The 19,265-nt window shown below is 40.9% G+C and overlaps 2 protein-coding genes across 10 annotated transcripts in view; one reads left to right on the plus strand and one right to left on the minus strand.

Moving 5' to 3' along the window:
- SPATA5 (spermatogenesis associated 5) overlaps positions 1-7,003 on the minus strand; it is a 331,976-nt gene extending 324,973 nt beyond the window's left edge. For 6 of the 7 annotated variants that reach the window (XM_002694399.6, XM_024977591.2, XM_024977590.2 and 3 more), the window contains exons 1-2: positions 6,795-7,003; positions 488-609 (exon numbers count right to left, since the gene is read on the minus strand). In XM_002694399.6, coding sequence (XP_002694445.5) covers positions 488-609; positions 6,795-6,939 — 267 coding nt within the window. In that variant the 5' untranslated portion in view covers positions 6,940-7,003. Of the gene's footprint in view, positions 1-487; positions 610-6,619 lie in introns of all 7 variants that reach the window. The other variant, XM_024977592.2, reaches the window with a different exon arrangement.
- Positions 7,004-7,043: 40 nt separating this feature from the next.
- NUDT6 (nudix hydrolase 6) overlaps positions 7,044-19,265 on the plus strand; it is a 60,031-nt gene continuing 47,809 nt past the window's right edge. The window contains exons 1-2 of one of the 3 annotated variants that reach the window (XM_024976967.2): positions 7,044-7,146; positions 12,172-12,375. In XM_024976967.2, coding sequence (XP_024832735.1) covers positions 7,125-7,146; positions 12,172-12,375 — 226 coding nt within the window. In that variant the 5' untranslated portion in view covers positions 7,044-7,124. Of the gene's footprint in view, positions 7,147-7,454; positions 8,111-12,171; positions 12,376-19,265 lie in introns of those variants that run through there. The other 2 variants (XM_005217592.5, NM_001105650.2) reach the window with 2 other exon arrangements.

Consider the following 19,265-nt stretch of genomic DNA (forward strand, 5'->3'; position numbering starts at 1 on the left):
GAGAGACATGCCATCAGCAGATATGAGATTACAAAATATTTCCAGAGGACCCCACTGGTTGAGAGAACACTGACTGATGAAGCAGCAGCAGAAGACATGGCAGAGGCAGAGGAAGAAAGCCAAGCTGCCAAAAATGATTCAAGGAAGATCCTGGACTTAAGAGTCTCAGGTATGATGAATGGCTGCAAGGACAAACAGAGGGTAATCAAATATTTACATATGAAACAAATGACCCAAAATAACATTTCTGTGAGGAAATACAACTCACAGAAAAATATAGGGCTGTTAGTGTATCACTACCTCTGGGGGAAAGGCTTCTCCACATCATGACACTTAAGAGCTACAACTCCCACGGTATTATAGAAAGGAGAAGTTTATACAGATGTGAGGGTCTTGTAAGATATAGCTTTTCAATTATCAGTGCTTGTGTTGAAAATCAAAAACATCTCAAATAATTCTAAAGTAAGGACATGAAAAGGACTCTTACCTCCTGCTTTCCATCCAAACTGGTAAGCAACACTGGTCGACCGATACAAATATTTGCAGACTTCATGGTATTGAGTCCAAGTTGAACAAGAGAATTCTGGAATGCTTTAGGAACTTTGTCATCTACCAAGAAGAAGAAAATTATTTTCACAGTATTCTGTAACTGAAGTTAAAGCAAGATTTCTTTTGGACTAAATAAAAATCCTTAATCTACATTACTACATGAATGCACTTACCATACCCTGGAGAAACTATTTTTCGAACCCTCTTTATTTTAGCAGACTTAAAACCAAGCCTTGGTGAGGTTCCACTGACAATATGAATGCTAACTAAAAAAGGATATTTTACAGGTAGCTATTAGTTTTCATTATTTTTTTAAAAATCTCTAATTTCATTACTAACTGAACATACTTGCAATAGGGCTTTTCATACTTGCGTTCTGAACTTCTATTACAAATTCTAAGTTGACTTGGCTACTAGTACTAAAAGGCTTGAACTGGGGAAATGGCACATAATCTGGCTCCAGAAGATAAAGTTATGTTTCCACTTCTGATGCACAGGACAGCAATCAGACATTTTCCTTTCTATTCCCAAGAACACATGGATAACCATAACACAGGTCTTGTTCCTTAGGCGAAGACACACTGGCTCAAATGACCATTAGTGCTTTCAACTTTTGGCCAGAGAAGGGCCTGCAATTCAGTCCAATTACAAAATCTCTGTAAATGATGTGCTAACATCTCCAGCTCTGCCCACCCACTCCCTCAGGCTGCACATCTAGTTAGCTGCCCCTCCTCTCATCTCCCAGAACCTTATATTGTCTGATACTAGCACTTATCATCATAACATTCATTTTACAATTCGACTTTCCTTTAAACTATATACTGCTTTGGGGGCAGGAACTGGGTCATACTCATCTTTGTAAACTCCACTGCCTAGAAGTTCATCAAATACAGAGTTCGCCTGCATAATAAATATCCATGATAAGAAAGGATCCAGTAGATAAGTATACTGCTACTGCTGCTAAGTCACTTCAGTCGTGTCCGACTCTGTGCGACCCCACAAACGGCAGCCCACCAGGCTCCCCCGTCCCTGGGATTCTCCAGGCAAGAACACTGGAGTGGGTTGCCATTTCCTTCCCCAATGCATGAAAGTGAAAAGTGAAAGTGAAGTCACTCAGTCCTATCCGACTCTTAGTGACCCCATGGACTGCAGCCTACCAGGCTCCTCCATCCATGGGATTTTCCAGGCAAGAGTACTGGAGTGGGGTGCCATTGCCTCCTCCGAGATAAGTATACAGTGTTTTTCTTTTCAGCACAAAATCCATGCTAGCACTTATGATGCCTGTCACAAACTTTATTATAAAACTTATTATAGTCACATATATCATAATCAGAGAGCTCTGACTAGTATTCGTGTTCCTCCATAATCAGAAAGACAGATCTTTTGTAATTAAAAAGAAACTAAGTCAACAAAAGCAACACCATGAGGTTTGATTTACATCATTTTTTTGCCACTGCAAAGTAACTTCCCAACACTTTTATTTTCCCTCTGTCATCAGATGAACAAATATAGAAAAACAAAGCATCTTCCAGGGCTAAGATTAACAAGAGTGATCATAAAATAACCATTTTTTATAATGAGAGACTGAAAAGAAATTCAACTTTCCTATGAGCACCAGGTCTCTTACACAGTTTACACAACAGTAACAGCAAAGCATCCTGTTTGATAACCTTGTAATGTTCAGTTTCTGCCAATTCTCTCGTTACGAAGGAAACTTCAATGAATTACCCTTCCCTCTTGATAATTACCTTGCAGAGGTACTCAGTCCCTGACAAGATTTTAAGTTTTCTTTCTCTCTTCCCTCCGTCCTACCCTGAACCAAGATTTGATACATCACACACTTCTCAAATACCTCCATTTCTCCCCACCACCAATGCATTCAAATTCCCATCCACTGGCCTTATTTCCTAATACATTTCCATCGTATTCTCTGCTTACCTACTGTTAACTGCACAATTCCCTTCAACAGTCCTCATTCCTCCAATTCTTTCTATCTCTACATCCACACATCCACTTCCCTACTAATTTATTGAGCACCTTATGGGGCAGATTAACTAATGAGATAGTAAAGGTAATTTCAAACAACCATCTACCCTTTATTTGTTCATTCAGCAAACAGCACGTGCCCACTCTAAGGCAAATACTACACTAGGCACTGGAGATACAAGGTGGACAAAAGCAGACACAGTCTTTGTCATGGAACATATAACTTAACCGAATATGAACTATTAACAATCACTAAATAACTGTATAATTATAAACTAAGATTAATGTAATGAAATACCAACTAAGAGGGCTAAGAGAGCCTATAATGTGGGATCAGACCTAACTTAGAAGAATCAAAGAATGTTTTTTTTCCAGGAATAATGTTTACATCCGTCTGAAGGAAGAGTAAAATTAATTAAATGAAGAGGGGAAGAAATAAAAGACAATTCTGACTAAAGAGAACAGCATGTACAGAGATCCTTGACAGAAGACAGCACTGTGCCTCTGAGGGGAAAGTGTAGACAGAGTGGTGGGAGACAACAGAAAGCCACGTAAGGAAGGTCAAGACCACCTAGGGCAGTGGGCTGTATCAAGTTCCTGGTCTTCAATCGGACAGTAATTGGAGGCCAGTTAGTAGAGAAAAGCAGAGTCGTGACAGGATTTTTATTTTAAGATTTTATTTTATTTAAAAGATCATTCTGTCTGCAGAGTGGAAAAGGAATTAGAAAGGAGCAATCAGTGTAGTAGTTCAGGTGAGAGAGGATGGTGTCCGAGATTAACATTGAAGCAGTGGGAAAGGAATGCAGAAGTGTAACATGGGAAAAATTTTAGCTAGTAAACTGGACTTGATGGTGGACTGGATAATGTGAGATTTAAGAGAGAGGTGTCAAGGGTGAATCTGAGATTTCTGAATTTTACAGTGAAAAAGACTGAACAGAGCTCATTTATTTTGTTGGAGAAGTACCAGTTCACAAGGTCAGTCCTGAAGTATCTTTGAAAAATTCAAAAGAAGAGGTATAGCACAGTGCTATATTCAAAGTGGGGATCATGAATTAAAAAAAAAAAAAAAAGGAATCCCATTTATCACTGCATCAAATATAATAAAATACCTAGGAATAAATTTAACCAAGGAGGTCAAAGACTTCTTACTCTGAAAACTGTAAGATTCTGATGAAAGAAATTGAAGACACAAATAAATGGAAAGATACACTGTGCTCATGAACTGGGGAAGAATTAATACTGTTAAAATGTCTATACTACCCAAAGCAATCTACAGATTCAATGTAATCTCTATCAAAATACCAGTGGCATTTTTCACAGAAGTAGAACTAATAATCGTAAATTCGAATGGAACTAGAATAGCCAATGCAATCTTGAGAAAGAACAAAACTGGAGGTAGAACACTCTGTGATTTCAAATTATAGTAATCAAAACAGTATGGTAGTGGTACAAAAATGGACACATAGGTCAGTGGACCAGAATATAAAGCCCAGAAATGAACCCACACATATACAGATAAGTAGTCAGTGACAAAGGAGGCAAGAATATATAATGCGGAAAAGACAAACTCTTCAATCGTTGGTGTTGGGAAAACTGGACAGCTACACGCAAAAGAAATAACTGAATCACTTTCTTACAAAAATAAATTCAAGATGGATTAAAGACTTAAATGTAAGACCCAAAACTATAAAACTCCTAGAAAAAAACAAATGCAGTAAATTCCTTGAAGTTAGTCTTAGCAATATTTTTTGGATCTTTCTCCTGAGGCAAAGGCAACAAAAGCAAAAATAAATGAGATTATATCTAACTAAAAAGCTTTTGCACAATGAAGGAAACCATCAAACAAAAAGACTGCCTATTGAATGAAATAAGATATCTGCAAATGATAACTTGATATGGAATTAACATTCAAAATACATAAAGAACATTTATACATATTGAAATATTACTCAACAATTTAAAAAAAGAATGAAATCTTGCCATTTGCAACAACATGGATGGATCTAAAGGATATTATGCCAAGTAAAATAAGTCAGAGACCAGTATCATATGATTTCACTTACATGTGGAATCTAAAAAACAAAAATATAAACAGAAACCAATTCACAAAGAAATGTGTTTCTGAAATGGGAGAAAGGTGGGGGTGGCTGAGCAAAAGAAGGGGAATAAGAAGTACAAATTTCCAGTTATAAAGTATTGAATAAATAAGTTACAGAGAATTAACGCACAGCATAAGGAATATTGTCAATAATACTATAACAACTTTGGATAGTGACAGATGGTTTCTAGACTTCATCACGGTGATCGTTTCCCAATGTATTTAAAAGTGATATGACTTACATCTGAAACTAATATAATATTGTTAATCAACTATATTTCAGTTAAAAAAAAAGATCGTGGTCCACGAACTCTTTGTTCATGAGAGGTACTTACCTCAGAAAATAAGGATATGCACTAAGTACTTTTTATTGTAATTTGACAGAGTAATTTTACATCTGTTGAATCTAATAAAAATTATTTTTTTAACTTATTTTTCCAGTAATTTACTTTTATCGTATTTTACAAAAGTGCTGATCTGTGACATGTCGGGAATTTTTAAACTTTCCCTACAGAGTGTGAGAAGCACTGGTCTACAAGACCACTGAATCAAGACTCAGAAACAAATTACAAATATAAATCTAAAAATAACAAGAGTGTAAATGGAAAACTCTGGGCACTGGATGAACTTGCCAAAGAAAAAAAAATTTTATAGAGAGAAAGAGAGTTTAGGGCTAAGAATAAAGGAACTTCTACATCAGGCGGAAGAAAGCAACCTGAAAAGGAAACTGATGAAGTGCCAACCAAAAGAGGGAGAAAAACTAGGAGAGTTTGATGACATTTAAGTCAAAAAAACCAAAGTATTTCAAGAAAACAGAAACGGCTGGCAATACCAAAAGCTGCTGAGGTAAATAAGCAATGAAAACCATCCACTGGATTTCCAACCTGGGGATAATCAGAGATCAGGGAGCAGGCAGTTTCCATGGAATACTGGGATGGATGTCAAATAGGAATGGCCTAAGGAATAAATAAATATGACTACCCTGGTGGCTCAGATGGTAAAGCGTCTGTCTACAATGTGGGAGACCCAGGTCCGATCCCTGGGTCGGGAAGATTCCCTGGAGAAGGAAATGGCAATGCACTCCAGTACTATTGCCTGGAAAATCCCATGCACAGAGGAGCCTGGTAGGCTACAGTCATTGGGGTCGCCCAGAGTCGGACTCGACTGAGCGACTTCACTTTCACTCTCAAGGAATAAGTAAGAGCTGAGGAGGCAGAGATGGCTCCATTTAATAAGTCTTGGAATGGAGGGTGTGGAGCTTTTAAGATGAAAGAAAGTATCAGCAGGTTTAAATGCCAATGGGAAAAATCCAGTCGAAAAAAGGACTGAATATGCAGGACAGAGCAAGTTGTCCTCTGATCCCAAGAGAGACTGAAAACACTACGTCAACTGAAAGACTGTCTTTAGGGTCTGCAACAGACATAAATTTTTGCCACGAGGTCAAGCCTGCTAAAAGCTATACCAACTAAATCCGTTCTTCCAAGTCAAGGTTGTTGGGATGTAGCTCAATGGCTTTAGAGTCAAATACATGTGGACTCTAAAAAGTCTCTGCCATTTAGTTAGTACCTGTGTAACCTGGGGGCGAAGCGAATCGCGTTAATTTTTCTCTGTAAAATGACGTAATAATATAGTACTCATCTCCCAAAGCTCTGAGAAGAGTAAATGAGATATATACCTGAAATACCCAACCTACTGCTAACAACCGCGCGCAATTAACACCTATTTGTTAAATACCAGAACCTGTGTGATAAGAAAAAAGATACCTTTCGGTTTTAAAGGCACATGAACGTCTCTTAGAAAGGACGAATCCGCACTGTTACAGAAATAGATTTCAGAGCTTTCGTATACTATCCTCGCTAGATACGAACGATTTTGCAGTTAGAGATGCCGTTAATCTTAACGCAAAGCTGCTTCAAGTGCAACTTACTAGAAATTCAAGGCAATTTACAAAAAAGCTTGACTTAGGCACTGATAAGTTATTTCTACCTAACTTCTCCAGTGCAGGGGCGACTTCGGTTATTTTACAGACTTCTTTGCGCTCTCACACTTCTGCCTCGCTCAATTTTTAAAAACCTCTACACCTCAAGGCAGAATCGCTAGGTTTTCGGTCCTCTCAGACGGCGCCCCCTCGGCCTCGGGTCTCCCACTCAGAACTCTTTACCCTTTTCTAAGAAGTTGATCACCACCAGAGTCCCGGGCGCCACGGCAGAAGCTGTGGCCCCTTTAGAAAACGAAGCAGCGGATGCCGAAGAAGAACCATTCTCGGCGCTTTGGTTTAGCCGTTTTCTGTTCTTCTTGGACGACATGATCCGTAGGCAGCCTGAAAGAAACAGCGGTAAAGCCGGCTCAACGTGCGCGCTTCTCTGAGAGAAAAACTTCCGGGGCAGAAGCCAGCAAGGCTCCGTCCCGAGCCGTAATCCCCTGAGTGCAGCGCAGTAAGAGCAGGAGAACCGAGCTTCTTCAGAATTCGCGGTCTTTGAAGAGTTCCTGAATGGCCAAGGAAAACAGATTAGGTGAACGGAACGTTCTTTTAGATTGTAAATTCCTTAAAAACAGGACTTTTTTCGTATTTCCGCCGCCTTCCCTAATCCTGAACAAATCTCTGTTGAATTAAACTGGGGGTGGGAGGTGCTGGGGTGGATCGGGGTGGGAGGGCAGTGGTGGGAAAGTTTCTCCCGCTTTACTGGATCTGGGCAGATTCTTGAGATGAACCGGTCGACTGGACTTCGCCGTCTCCTCTGCGAAGAGGTAACCCTGGGCGGCACTCTTCTAAAACTTACGGTAGCTCCCTCTTTTCCAGGTCACGCGGGTTGAGTGATTTGGAGCGTCCGCGTGAGGAACGAGGGTCGGCGCTAAAATGCCGCCACTCCTGAGGGGGAGCTACCGGCGTGTCGTGCTGGCTCTGGCCCGCCGCGTGGTGCTCGGTGCAGGGCCCCGCTGGTCCGCGGGGGGTTCGAGCTGCGCTCGGGACTCCCCTTTGGGAGCTGAGGAGCTGCGGGGAGAGCTGGACAGATTCGGAGGCGTCTCCGTGCGCCTGGGGAGGCTGGACGCTCTGGACCGCCTGGACCCGGTCGCCTTCCAGAGGGCCTTGCAGGGCAAGTGCGCCTGGTCCGAGGCTCTCCGGGCTGCTGAGTCTTTCTCGTGAAGTAACAGCGGTCCCCACTCCCGAGTCGCGCCCGAGGGAAGGAGAGGGCATGCGTGACCCGCACCTGTTTTCTGCCTTTCGTTCTTGTGCCCTTGGCGGGGAGGTCTCTGAGGCGGTTGGGTGAAACAGTAACGAGCTCAGACTCTGGCATCTGCAGCCGTTGTTTCGGGTCTTTTTTCTAGTGTGTACCCTCGAGCCAAGTTGTATAAACCACCATTTTCTCATCCGTAAAACCAGGTAATAGGAACTCGTGGAATTGCTGAGGGATGAAATGGATAACACGTATCAAGTGCCTCGCAGAGTTTCCGCCACATACTTACCGCTTAGTAAACGTTAGTTAATATTATTATTATTTACTGACATTTACCGACCCTTGGTTCTGCCGGGCACTTTGCCTAGGACAAAACTGTCGCTTCCTAGTACAGGTGGTGGCCAGTGAATAGGCTGGGAGGTTGAGTGGTCGTATTGTACACAGGTTGGGTCAGGAGCTGTGGAGCCTGTGAACTAGTTTGCGTCTATTTCATAAAAAGCTGGTTGCTTTTTGTGATTAACCGGGGAGATTGATGGAGTGGTTTCAGTCTTCGGTAGGAAAACTCACCACTTTTGAACCTTGAGTCCACTGATAGAAAAGATAACTTGGATAGAGGAGCCTTCGCTTTGAGGGCCCATAATTTGGTGGAGCAGCCGATTTTTCAAGCTGCCCAAGGGTCCTTACGATCAAATTGAGAGCAAGGCATGAAAAATTGCTCTTCTCTCATTAAAAAGGAAACTTGAGATCTTTATCCTGTGGAGCAATATGGCGAGTGAGCATCTATGGAAATGTAATTGAGCTAGTTGTTTTAATCTTTAACTATCTTCATTTCGAAACTATTTACCCCTTCACCTTATTTTCTCTCCTATTCGGGAACAATTGTTAACTGCCAACAGGGTTAACGGTAGGAGAATCAAATCTGTGTAATATGTGTGGGTAGACACAGGTGTTTATTGTACACACTTGTTACTTGTTAGTGATTAAAGCTCTACCTCAATCAGGAAGGCAAAGCAGAAAGTGGGTTGGGTTTGGTGTCACATCCAGGTTTCGGTCTTCCCTGGTGGCTCAGCTAGTAAAGAACCCACCTGCAACTTGGGAGACCTGGGTTAGGAAGATCCCCTGGAGAAGGGAATGGCTACCCACTCCAGTATTCTGGCCTGGAGAATTCCATGGACTGTATAGTCCATGGGGTTGCAAAGAGTCGGACACGACTGAGTGGCTTTCTTTCTCTTTGACCAGGTTTCAAGTCCCACATTCTGCCACATGCTTAACCAGGCGTTAGGATAATCACCACTGAAAATATCTGCCCCTTAGGTTGCTTATGTGAATAATGCCAGCTCTAATTACTTTACTGGATAGGTATGGTCATCAAAGATAAATTACATGAGACTAATTTATAAACTCTGAAGTCTTACATACTTTTTAAATAAAATCCTAGTATACTCACTAGGTGCTGGATACTGTTTTTAAGGACTTCAAAATTATTAACTCATTTAGTCCTTATAACCTGATATTTACTACTATTATCCGCATTTCGAAGATGATGGTACTAACAGACAGATTAACTTCTCCTGGCTCTAGAATTTGTTCTTGCTGCACTATAAGAACCATTGCTGGTTTTTTTGTTATTGAGTCAAACAAAACTGAATGATGTTGCCTGTAAAAAGAAACTGAAATAAATAATCTGAGAAGAAAGCCTGATAGGATGTCTAAATCTGTTCTTTCTTTTCAAGCAAATAGAACTGATTGTATATAAATGTATTAGCAATAGTTGTTTTGCACCTTTGCACGTGAGGTCTGTTCTTTTACTGTTCCTGTTATAGACAACTAAATTTAGGTGAAGACGTATTGTGTTATTAAGCTTCACGAATATCTGCGTAAGTGGGGAAATAACGCTGATTCTGATCCTTGCTATGCTACTCAACTAGCTGTGTAACTTTACACCAGTCAGTCATTTAATAAATGTGAATTGAGCCCAAGCATAATATCATGTTAACCTGGAGGACTGCAGATGCACAAAATATTGTGTGTGCGTGCTCAGTCGTGTCCAACTCTTTGCAACCCCATGGACTGTAGCCCGCCAGGCTCCTCTGTCCATAGAATATTAGGACTAGAAAAATAAATGACAAAAGATGTCATTAGGCATTGTGTAGTAAGTTCTAATAAATCTATTAGAGGAGTTAAGTTCACATTTGGAAACCATTTAGGGAAAGCTTATTGTCAAAGAGGTGGTATGTGAGCTCACTTTGAAGAATATATTTGAGCTAAGGAATGAGGGACAGGAGGAAAAATCATTAAAGTTTATTAGCGAAAAAAGAGAAAAAAAAAAGATTTTAAAAATGATTCTTAGACTTTGAGCATTGGAGCCAGAAGTATACCGGTAAATAAAAACTACTTGAGGATGGCTGTAGGAGTCAGTTTTGAATACAGGTATGAAGAAGTTTGAAGCAGCAGCCTTCAGAAAATGAGAGCAGCTGGAGAGCAGCAAAATTCAGTGTTCAGTGAGATCAGGACCGGGCAAGCATCCTTGTATAGTTGTTAGCTGAAGCAGTGGGAGTGGACAGATTCTCCAAGTCAGAGTGTGAAGATAAAAAATAGTAAACAAGTGGCTTCAGCTTTTTCAGAACTTTTTTTCTGAACTTTTTTCCCCTAAACTTTCAGAGCTTCAGCTTTTTCCCTTGATTGGAGTGACTGGAAAGGAGGACTTGGGAACTTCCTGTGGTGATAGAAATCTGTAATCCTGACTGGAATGTGGACTACACAAGTGAATGCATAGGTCAAAACTCAAATGTTCGCTTAGGATTTATGCATTTCACTTTATGTAACTATGTCAGTTTTTAAGAAGATACCAGAGAAAGTTCGATGTGAGAAGGATGTGACAGGACCCCATAGCCCCAAATCAAGAAGTCTATTAAGGCCCCAAGTTGTTTGTCACTGTGTTAGTCACACTGACTTTGAAAGAGTAGAGAAACAATGGTCCTTAACAGGGAGATGCTTACCTCAGAGGCTGTAGAAGAGGAAGGAATGGAATCTAACCATTAAATGATCCAGTCTTTTCCCCTGTCTCCACACATTTTATAGGATTATTGTAAAGATTGAGATGGTGGATACAGAAAGTGATCTGGGAAGTTTTTCTGAAACTGTTAAGTATTCTTCACCTGTAAATTTAGCGGTCACTGTACTTGCCTTTCATGTTGTGAGAACTTAATAAAATACTGTATCTAAAATGTCTGGATTTTAGTAAGGGCCAGATAAATGTTAGCATCTTTTTCCCCCAACTCAATCTTAAGTCACAAAGTAAGAGAATGTAAAGTCAAAGACCAAAAATATATTTTAAAGTTTGTCATGGTATAATTAATAATAAGGTAAGATTACAACAATACTTTGACAACCTGATGCAGAGAGCTGACTCATTTGAAAAGACCCTGATACTGGGAAAGATTGAGGGCAGGAGGAGAAGGGGACAACAGAGGATGAGATGGTTGGATGGCGTCACCAACACAATGGACATGGGTTTGGGTGGACTCCGGGAGTTGGTGATGGACAGGGAGGCCTGGCGTGCTCCGATTCATGGAGTCGCCAAGAGTCAGACACTGACTGAGCGACTGAACTGAACTAAACAAACAATCTACATGTCCAAAATTAGGTTAGTTAAGTAATTTGTGGTACACCTAAATGTATGAGGAAAATTATGCAGTCATTAAAAATATATGTTCATTAAAGAATTTTAATGGTAACAAAATGTCTATTTTTTTTTAAAAAAAGCATGTTGTAAATTATATGTGGTGTGTCAGTTCCAAAATTATATTTATGGAAAAAGGGTCAAAATTTTAAATGTCTCTGTGTGCTAATGTGAAGTTTTGATTTCTTCATTTTATTTTCAAAATTTTCTAGAACTACCATACATTATTTAAAAGCAAAGCTAATTTTTAACCACCTCAAAATGTATAAACCAAAAAAAAAAAACCCCACATATATTTGAAACAGTAAATAAAAGCCCATGGTAGTCATTTATAAAGACTGAAACTCATTGTTAAAAAGAACAGCATTGAAACAGTAATTTATTTAAATCGGTTTGTGCATTCTGCAATTATTGAGCACAAATTGTATGTCAGGTATTGTCAGATGATATATAAAGATCATCACTATATTGACTTCATTTTCAAGAAATGGTGGGGAAATTATGCTGCTGATGTATGTTAACAGGACATTTTGGGATCCCCCCTTACCCCCTCCACCACCATCCCCCAAGTGGAACTTCAATATGACTTATTGGAGGAAGTGACACCCAGAGATGAGTTTTAATTTATTCCAGTTTTCTCTCTGGAAAATATTTATAGATGTCTGTTTTTTGCATTTCAGCTGCAGTACAGAAATGGAGATCAGAAGGTAGAGTAGCGGTGTGGCTGCACATTCCCATCCTCCAAAGTCGATTTATTGCCCCTGCCGCTTCCCTGGGCTTCTGCTTTCATCACACGGAATCAGATTCATCTATGCTGTCTCTGTGGCTGGGAGATGGGCCCAGCAGATTACCAGGATATGCTACACATCAAGTGGGAGTTGCAGGTCAGTTTCAAACTGAAGATAATCAGAATCAATTGTTTAGAGGATTACCTGGTTTCTTCTTACAGCTGAAAGTGAAGTCGCTCAGTCGTGTCCAACTCTTTGCGACCCCATGGCCTGTAGCCCGCCAGGCTCCTCCATCCATGGGATTTTCCAGGCAAGAGTACTGGAGTGGGTTGCCATTCCCTTCTCCAGGGGATCTTCCCGACCCAGGGATTGAACCCAGGTCTTCCACATTGCAGGCAGGCTCTTTACCATCTGAGCCGCACTTTATTCATGTGGAATGAATAATTTGATTAAATGATTATCTTCCAACTGGAGCTAATGCTTTAAAGAGATGAAGTTTGCCTTATGAATCAGCAGAGGGCAGCACAGAGAACAAGCAAGGTTAGTTTTCCAAAGGATATGTTTGAACATGTTTTACACAGACATTTGAACTTCACTACTGAAATAGGAACACTTAATGGGATCCAGGAATAGATCATTTCATTATGGTACACCGTGTTAGTATGAATTGTGTGATTTAATAAAACTGTAAAGTTGAATTTAAGGTGAAGCAAACCAGTTTTTCAGTGATTGGAACATGACTTTTAAGTCAGCGGTTAGCTTGAGTGCTTTGAGCTAAGACGGGAGTTCTCAAATTGTGTGCGCACATGCTTACTCACTCGTATCTGACTCTCTTTGACTCCATGAACTGTAGACCGCCAGGCTCTTCTGTCCATGGAATTTTCCAGGCAAGACTATAGAGTGCATCAAAATCACCTGGAGGGGGTTGTTAAAGCAGATTGCTGGGCCCCAGCCTCAGGAGTTTTTAATTCATTTGGTCTGAGATGAGGCCCGAAAATTGCAATTCTAATAAATTCTCTGCTGCTGCAGCTGCTGGTATTGATGCTGGTTCTCTAGGATGACCCTTTGAGAACGAGGGTTAAGAAAACTCTCAGGTTTTCGGAAAAATGAAAATAGGAAAAAATGCTTGTGATTTATTACAAGGCAGCAATATGTATTGTTAGTAATTTATTAATAAGAGCATCATTTGCCTTCATATAATTAATAAGAGTTTTAAAAGGTAGTTCTCATCTTCGAAGTCTTCTAAGGAGTTGCTCAAGGATTTCTAGTGTTTTCTCTGTCCACAGTCTCACTATCCTGTAGCAAATAGAGGCAATTCAGCTTTCCATTCTTCTCTGCTTCAAAAGACCACTTGAAAATTTGATGACAGTCTCACACTTCTTTAAAAAGACATATAGATAATTATCAGTTCATTGATACAGACTTTCAAATTAGAGTTTCCAGTTAGTACTAGAGAATTGGTAATACATGCATAAAGAGTCACCTATGAAGAACTTGTTTATAACTAAGTACTATATATTATGGTTAAGATATGCCATAGGAGTTTAGGGGATGAGAAATCTGGAACTTGACCAGAGTTTTGAAGAATAACCAGGATTTGAAGTGGCCATAGAGGTCGGAAGATACTGTAAGACATTTTTCTAAAAAGATACAGTTTTTTAGATGAAGAGAAAATAGTTGACATTTTTTGTTAAAAGCTACAAGATGTAGCTGGTTAAGGAATTCAGAACATACCACCCTCAAATATGCCAAAGTGAAGACAATTGAGAGAGAGCAGGAAGGGCTCTCTGCCTGACCCTTTCTACCTAAAAGCAGGGCATAAATTTTTCTACCATAAAGAGGAGAATATTATCACCAGAGATGGGGAGTTGACATTGAGATAAATCTGTACAAACCTTATGAAATAACAAGTAAAAAAAGTGTTAATCACTCAAGTCGTGTCTGACTCTTGGCGACCCCTTGAACTATAGCACTCCAGGCTCCTCTGTCCATGGAATCCCCCAGGCCAGAATACTGGGGTAGGTTGCCATTTCCTTCTCTAGGGGATCTTTCCAACCCAGGGATCTAATCGATGTCTTCTGCAGTGCAGACAGATTCTTCACTGTCAGTACAAACCTTATGAAAACAACCATTATGTTTTGCTAGTTTCCCCATATAGTTAGTTCCTTGGCACTTTTTTCACCGTTTATCTCCCCTAGAACAAAGTCCTCGTTCTTTGGTCATTTATGCACAATTTATCCCTCTTTCCTAGAATGGTATATACATAAGCCCCTGGGTCTAAACACTTTGAGGAGATTTTCATTTCTGTGGAGACCTCCACCCAGGCCACGTGGTAATATTAACACCAAATAAAATGTACATATTTCTTATCCATTAATCTGTCATGTCAGTTCAGCTCAGGTCTCAGACACAGCTGAAGTGAGTAAAGGGAAAAAAAATCTTTCCTCCTCTACATTGGAAAGCTATGGCTTTCCTCCTGTCTTCAAACAGCTTCTATCTGCCTCAGAGCTGTTAAACCTACTGGCTTCTCTTCCTGCAGTGCTCTTCCAGAGAGCTTTGTTTATTGAGCTCTTTAGAGCTGAAATATCTCCTCAGAAAAGTTCCTGACCTTCTTGCATAAAATAGTCCTCCCACCTACCAATCCCATCATCCTTTCTCCAGCTCTGTTTTTGTTTTTTAATATTTATTTTAATTTGTTTATTTGGCCATGCCAGGTCTTAGTTGCAGCATGTGAAGTCTTAGTTGTGGCAGGTGGGATCTAGTTCCCTGACCAGGGATCAAACCCAGGTCCTCTGTATTGGGAGCATGGAGTCTTAGCCACTGGACCACCAGGGAAGTTCCCAGCTCTGTTTTTGTTTGTAGAACTTATCACAATTTGAAATTACCATGTCCTTAATTGTCCCCACAATAATGTGAAGTCTGGGAAGGCAAATATTTTATCTGTCTTGTTTACCTCTTAATCCTCAGACTAAACACAGTGTCAAGCTTCTCGGGTGGCACAGTGGTAAAGAATTTTGCCTGCCAATGCAGGAGACACAGAAGACATGAGTTTGATTTCTGGGCCAGGAAGATACCCTGGAGAAGGGAATGGCAACCCAACCCAGTATTCTTGCCTGGGAATTCCATGTACAGAGAAGCCTGGCAGGCTACAATCCATGGAGTTGGAGAGAAGCGGATACAACTGAGCATGCATGCAAAAATACAGTGTCTGGTATAGTCTAGGTGCTCAGTAAATATTTCTTGAATGAATGGTTGGATAGATCTTCAAATGGTAATGTCAGCCCTCTGAAAAGGCAATTGTGTGGTGAAGGGACTGGACAGTGAGAGTACCTGCTTGTGACCCAGAAAGGACATCAGTTTCAAGGCTTTGTGAAGTTGGGCACTCAAAATTATACCACTCACAGGATTATTATGAAAAATAGTACTGCTGCTGCTGCTAAGTCACTTCAGTCGTGTCTGACTCTGTGTGACCCCATAGACGGCAGCCCACCAGGCTCCCCCATCCCCAGGATTCTCCAGGCAAGAACACTGGAGTGGGTTGCCATTTCCTTCCCCATTGCATGAAAGTGAAAAGTGAAAGTGAAGTCGCTCAGTCATGTCCGACTCTTAGCGACCCCATGGACTGCAGCCTACCAGGCTCCTCCATCCATGGGATTTTCCAGGCAGGAGTACTGGAGTGGGGTGCCGTTGCCTTCTCCGGAAAAATAGTACAGTACCTGACTAGTCATATTAATACAATAATTGAATCCCTAATCTCTTTGGGTTTCAGTTCAGTCACTCAGTTATATCTGACTCTTTACAACCCCATGAACTGCAGCATTCCAGGCCTCCCTATCTATCCCCAACTCCTGGAGTTTATTCGAACTCACGTCCATTGAGTTAGTGATGCCATCCAACCATCTCATCCTCTGTCGTCCCCTTTTCCTCCCACCTTCAATCTTTCCCAGCATCAGGGTCTTTTCAAATGAGGCAGCTCTTCGCATCAGGTGGCCAAAGTATTGGAGTTTCAGCTTCAACATCAGTCCTTCGAATAAATATTCAGGACTGATTTACTTTAGGATGGACTGGTTGGATCTCCTTGCAGTCAAAGGGTCTCTCAAGAGTCTTCTCCAACACCATAGTTCAAAAACATCAATTCTTTGGTGCTCAGGTTTCTTTATAGTCCAACTCTTAACATCTGTACATGACTACTGGACAAACCATAGCTTTGACTAGATGAACCTTTGTTGGCAAAGTAATGTCTCTGCTTTTTAATATGCTGTCTGGGTTGGTCATAACTTTTCTTCCAAGGAGCAAGTGTCTTTTAATTTCATGGCTGCAGTCATTATCTGCAGTGATTTTGGAGCCCCCAAAAAAAAAGTCTGTCATTGTTTCCACTTTTTCCCTGTTTTCACTGTTTCTTTGGGTTTATTTAGCTTCTGTGTTGTGACCAGCAGGGGTCGCTCACATTGTGTTTACCGGTGCTATTTTTGGCTCATTTATAGTGAAGGAAGGAAAAGTTCAATTTGTGTAATGACAAATTATTAAAAATTGAGTAGATTTTCTTGGTTATTTCTTTGGCATTAAACTCACATAAAGTCCAGTTAAATTATTTGTTTTTGTTGTTAAGTTGCTAAGATATTTCCAACTCTTTGTGACCCCATGGACTAGAGCACTCCAGGCTTCCCTGTCCTTCACTGTCTCCCGGAGTTTGCTCAAACTCACGTCCATTGAGTCAGTGATGTCATCCAGCCATCTCATCCTCTGTCACCCCCTTCTCCTCCTGCCCTCAATCTTTCCCAGCGTCCAGGGTCTTTTCCCGTGAGTTGGCTGTCTGTATCAGCTGGCCAGAATACTGGAGCTTCAGGATCAGTCTGTCCAGTGAATTCAGGGTTGATTTCCTTTAGGATTGACTGGTTTGATCTTGCTGTCCAAGGGACTGTGAGGGTCTTTTCCAGCACTACAGTTCAAAAGCATCAATTCTTTGGTGTTGAGCCTTCTTTGTGGTTCTACGCTGATACCTGTACATGACTACTGGAAAAACCGTAGCTTTGACTATACAGACTTTTGTCAGCAAAGTGATCTCTCTGCTTTTTAATACACTATGTGTCATAGCTTTCTTCCAAGGAGCAAGCATCTTTTAATTTCATGGCTGTAGTTGCCATCAACAGTGATTTTGAAGCCCAAGAAAATAAAATCTGCCATTGTTTCTACTTTCTCCCTAGCTGTTTGCCATGAAGTTATGGGATGGGATGCCATGATTGTAGTTTTTTGAATGTTGAGTTTTAAACCAGCTTTTTCACACTCTTTTTGCAAGCTCCTCAAGAGGCTCTTTATCTCTTCACTGTCTGCCATTAAACTGGTATCATCCGCTCAAGAGGCTCTTTATCTCTTCACTGTCTGCCATTAAACTGGTATCTGAGGTTGTTGATATTTTACCCTTAATCTTAGATTATCATGATTAAGATTATCAAGATTAAGATAAATCAAGCTTAATCTTAAGCTTGATTGAGCCTGGAATTGCACTGAGTGCTTCATCCAGCCTGGCATTTCACATGATGTACCATGGGGTTGCTAAGAGTCAGACATGACTGAGTGACTTCACTTTCACTTTTCACTTTCATGCATTGGAGAAGGAAATGGCAGCCCACTCCAGTGTTCTTGCCTGGAGAATCCCAGAGACAGGGGAACCTGATGCGTTGCCGTCTATGGGGTCACACAGAGTCGGACACAACTGAAGCGACTTAGCACTTAGCACACTGTATATAAGTTAAATAAGCAGGGTGACAATATATAGCCTTGACATGCTCCTTTCCGCATTTTGAACCAGTCCATTGTTCCATGTCCAGTTCTAACTGTTGTTTCTTGACCTGCATACAGATTTCTCAGGAGGCAGGTATGGTGGTTTGGTATTCTCTTCTCTTGAAGAATTTTCAACAGTTTGTTGTGATCCACACAGTCAAAGGCTTTAGTGTAGTTAGTGAAGCAGATGTTTTTTGTAATTCCCTTTTTCTATGATCCAGTGGATTTTGGCAATTTGATCACTGGTTCTGCTACCTTTTCTAAATCCAGCTTGTACATACAGAAGTTTTCAGTTCACATACTGTTGAAGCTTAGCCTGAAGGATTTTGAGCACTACCTTGCTAGCATGTGAAATGAGTGACATTATATGTTGGTTTGAACATTCTTTGGCATTGCTTTTCTTTGGGATTGGAGTGAAACTGACCTTTTCCAGTCCTGTGGCCATTGCTGTTTTCCAAATATGCTGGCATGTTGAGTGCAGCACTTTAATAGCATCATCTCTTAGGATCTTAAATAGCTCATCTGGAATTCCATCACTTATACTAGCTTTGTTTGTAGTAATGCTTCCTAAGGCTCACTCAACCAATTATAGTTTATATCTTCTACTAGAAGCCAACATTAATGTTAATTATCTCACTTTGTGGTTTTCTTTGACTTTGAAGTGCTAAAATGGGATGTTTAAATTTCAGAGAAAATTGTTCTTCCGTTTGTTACATGTATCTATTCCCTACTGTATTGCATCTGTAATATTTATTACCGCCTTATGTTCTATATCAGAGAAGGCAATGGCACCCCACTCCAGTACTCTTGCCTGGCAAATCCCATGGATGGAGGAGCCTGGTAGGCTGCAGTCCATGGGGTCTTGAAGAGTCAGACACGACTGAGCGACTTCACTTTCACTTTTCACTTTCATGCATTGGAGAAGGAAATGGCAACCCACTCCAGTGTTCTTGCTGGAGAATCCCAGGGACGGGGGAGCCTGGTGGGCTGCCGTCTCTGGGGTCACACAGAGTCAAACACAACTGAAGCGACTTAGCAGCAGCAGCATGTTCTATATGGGCTCCCCAGGTGGTGCAGTGGTAAAGAATTCGCCTGCCAGGCAGGAGAAACAGGAGATGTGGGTTCAATCCCTTGATCAGGAAGATCCTCTGGAGTAGGAAATGGCAACTGACTCCAGTATTCTTCCCTGGATAATTGCATGGACAGAAGAGCCTGGTGGGCTACAGTCCTTGGGATTGCAGAGTAGCACACAACCAAGTGACTAA

Source organism: Bos taurus, chromosome 17, assembly GCF_002263795.3.
Source record: "Bos taurus isolate L1 Dominette 01449 registration number 42190680 breed Hereford chromosome 17, ARS-UCD2.0, whole genome shotgun sequence".
Taxonomy (NCBI): domain Eukaryota; kingdom Metazoa; phylum Chordata; class Mammalia; order Artiodactyla; family Bovidae; genus Bos; species Bos taurus.